The sequence below is a fragment of the Polistes canadensis genome, unplaced genomic scaffold (assembly GCF_001313835.1).
Source record: "Polistes canadensis isolate GaletaPanama2010 unplaced genomic scaffold, ASM131383v1 scaffold_380, whole genome shotgun sequence".
In the NCBI taxonomy this organism is placed as follows: Eukaryota; Metazoa; Arthropoda; class Insecta; order Hymenoptera; family Vespidae; genus Polistes; species Polistes canadensis.
In genome coordinates, this window is record NW_014569927.1 from 84,821 (window position 1) to 87,470 (window position 2,650).

A 2,650-nucleotide genomic window follows, 5' to 3' on the forward strand; every position below is an offset into this window, starting at 1 on the left:
CACAATTATTCGTATTTGAAATACTTTTTTCCCATTAATATATAATAGAAAATATTTTAATCATAGGATAGAAAATATTATATTCGACAAATAAAATAAAATAAAATAAAAATTGAGTGTGCAGTAAAGTTAAACTTTTCGAATAGAGAGAGAAAAGAAAAAAAACTGGAAAGCGTATCTTTGACAAACAATTATACATTTTGTCGAAGTGTATCTAATGACCACAAAAGCCATTGGCATGTGGTAGACAACAAAACTAGAACAAATTATGGAACACTAGAGTGGCAGAAAAGTCTCCGAGTATTGTTGGTGAACAGTAAAAACGAAAGTGGTAGAATTGCGTGTAAGAAAACTCGTGGGTATGGTGGTATAAACTTATTTGCAAAGACCATGAAGGCCATACGAAAGTAGATCGTTTTACATTATCTTTCATATCCGGAGAAATGTTAACCATTAATAATAATAATAATAATAATAATAATGTATTCTTTTGTTTTCAATTTTTTTTTTTTTTATTTATTTAATACACACAAAATATAAAAAATATATTATTTGTAAAACATTCGAACAAAAATCGTAACATGTTAGAATGTTTGTGTAATTTGAAAAAGTAACACATGGAAATATAATAAGTCGAGTGTTCATTAAAATTTAATTAACGTTCTCGTAACGTCAATCATATGGATTTTTTTTTGTGAAAGTCAAGAAGAAAGAAAAAGAAAAAGAAAAAGAGGGAAGCAAATATTCGAAAGGAATTACGAATCTCGCAAGCGGAAATTATTTTCTGTTTATTTCTTCTTATTCCTTTTTCTCTTTTTTTTTTTTTTTTTAATAATTTCTTTCGAAAAAAAAAGTAAAAAAAGAGAAAAAAAAATATGTGCACGATCACATTTTCCGATGGTAATAAAAAAAAAAAAAGGGAAGAAAATATCGATTAAAAAAAAAATAAAACAAAACAAAAAATATGACATTTAAATCGATGAAAAAAAATAACGAAATAACGAAATAAAAAATGTACGGGATGATCAATGGTGTTGATTTTCCTCGACCGGTTTGGTGTTCTCAATTTCGTCAATGTTATCATCCTTCATGAAATAAATCTTACTTTTGTAATAATATGATCCTTTAGAGTCGTCCGGAATCGGTTTAGGAATGAACAGGGTTTTAGGTCTGTAAGTTATTCTGTTAGCTATGACATCATAGGGTATCTGAGCTTGGTAATGTAACAACTGTTGAATTTCTTGCGGCATGTTCTTGTCGATGACCAATTTAGGTGCCGGTTGAACTGGCATAGTTTCAACCGGTACAGTAATACCAATAATGTGTTGCTGTTGTTGCTGTTGTTGTTGCTGTATTTGTGCCTGTTGTTGCTGAATTTGTTCCTGTTGGTGTTGAAATTGTTCAGTATTTTGTGTATGTTGATCATAATCTGATTTAAAATCAATTCTTTCTTGAGATGATTTAGGTAAACCATCATGATTGTAATCAAAATTCGTAGATGCTGATCTGTTGTCATCGATTGTTTGATATTTCCTAGCAGGTGATTCGTATTGATTGGAATGAGAAATATCAGCACGTGAATTGGTTTGTTTTGTTGGTGATAATTGTTCACTTTGCTGATAAATAAATGAAGATGGGTCAACGTATGGTCGTTGTGGTTGATACGTTTGAAGTATCAATTCTTTAATATGTATTGGTACCGATGCATATGATTTGTATTCCGGTTGTGTTGATACTAAATTGGATATTGGTGTTGGTTGATGATGAGACTGGACCAGACGTTGATGATGTTGTTGACTTGGTGCTGATGGGATTTGCGCTTGAGTTAACGAAGTCTCGGCTCGTTGAGTTCGTTGAGGATTCTCCAGGTGAGTGCGTTGTTGATTGTATGGTGCATAAAATTTCCAATTCACTTTCGAACCTTAAATGTAGGTAATTATTCAATATAATATAATAATCTTTTTTTGAATACAGAAATATAATAATAATACGTTTTATATCAATTATTTTCATTATTTTTTGGTTTATAACACAAATTGTTTTCAATGTTTTAGAATAAAAAATAAAACTAACCGCTTGGATCATCGTAGTTGATTTGTGCAGCTTGAGGAGCACGAACCGAACGAGTTGAGTTATCGGTTTGAGCTAACACCACAGTGCTAGTAGCTAATGTTAAAATAAATACCTAGAAAACAAAGAATAGAAATAACAAATCAATTGTTGAGTCAAATAAAATTGTCAATGAAACAGATTTTATTTAAAAGAAAAAAAAAACATCTCGTTTGTTTCAATAAATGGTTCGAAACACATTGATGAATTTAATTATGATGTTCAAAACAATGGAAGATTATTCATTTAGATTTCTTTCAAGATTTAAAAAAATAACACTGAGCTTGATCGAAAAAAAAAAAACAAACAAAATTGTTTCAACGTTAGATTAAAAACTTGGTCAACCCACTCGAACACGAGAATGATTCTTCCAAAAAAAAAGAATTAGAAATAAAAAAACAATTACAATTTAACAAAAACTCGCTTATTCGAATAAACAACATATGAAACAATCATTTTCCAAAATTGTACTGGTATTCAAATAAATTCAAATAAAAAATCACTTTCAACAAAAATAAAAGAAAAACGAACCATATAATAA

The 2,650-nt window shown here is 29.2% G+C and overlaps 1 protein-coding gene across 1 annotated transcript in view; it reads right to left on the reverse strand.

The window, feature by feature from the left end:
• Positions 1–1,025: 1,025 nt before the first annotated feature.
• Positions 1,026–2,650, reverse strand: part of LOC106792126 (RNA polymerase II degradation factor 1-like) — an 11,700-nt gene continuing 10,075 nt past the window's right edge. The window contains exons 2-3 of the mRNA XM_014758290.1: positions 2,074–2,185; positions 1,026–1,921 (exon numbers count right to left, since the gene is read on the reverse strand). Of these exons, the coding sequence (XP_014613776.1) occupies positions 1,026–1,921; positions 2,074–2,185 (1,008 nt within the window). The remainder of the gene's footprint in view (positions 1,922–2,073; positions 2,186–2,650) is intronic.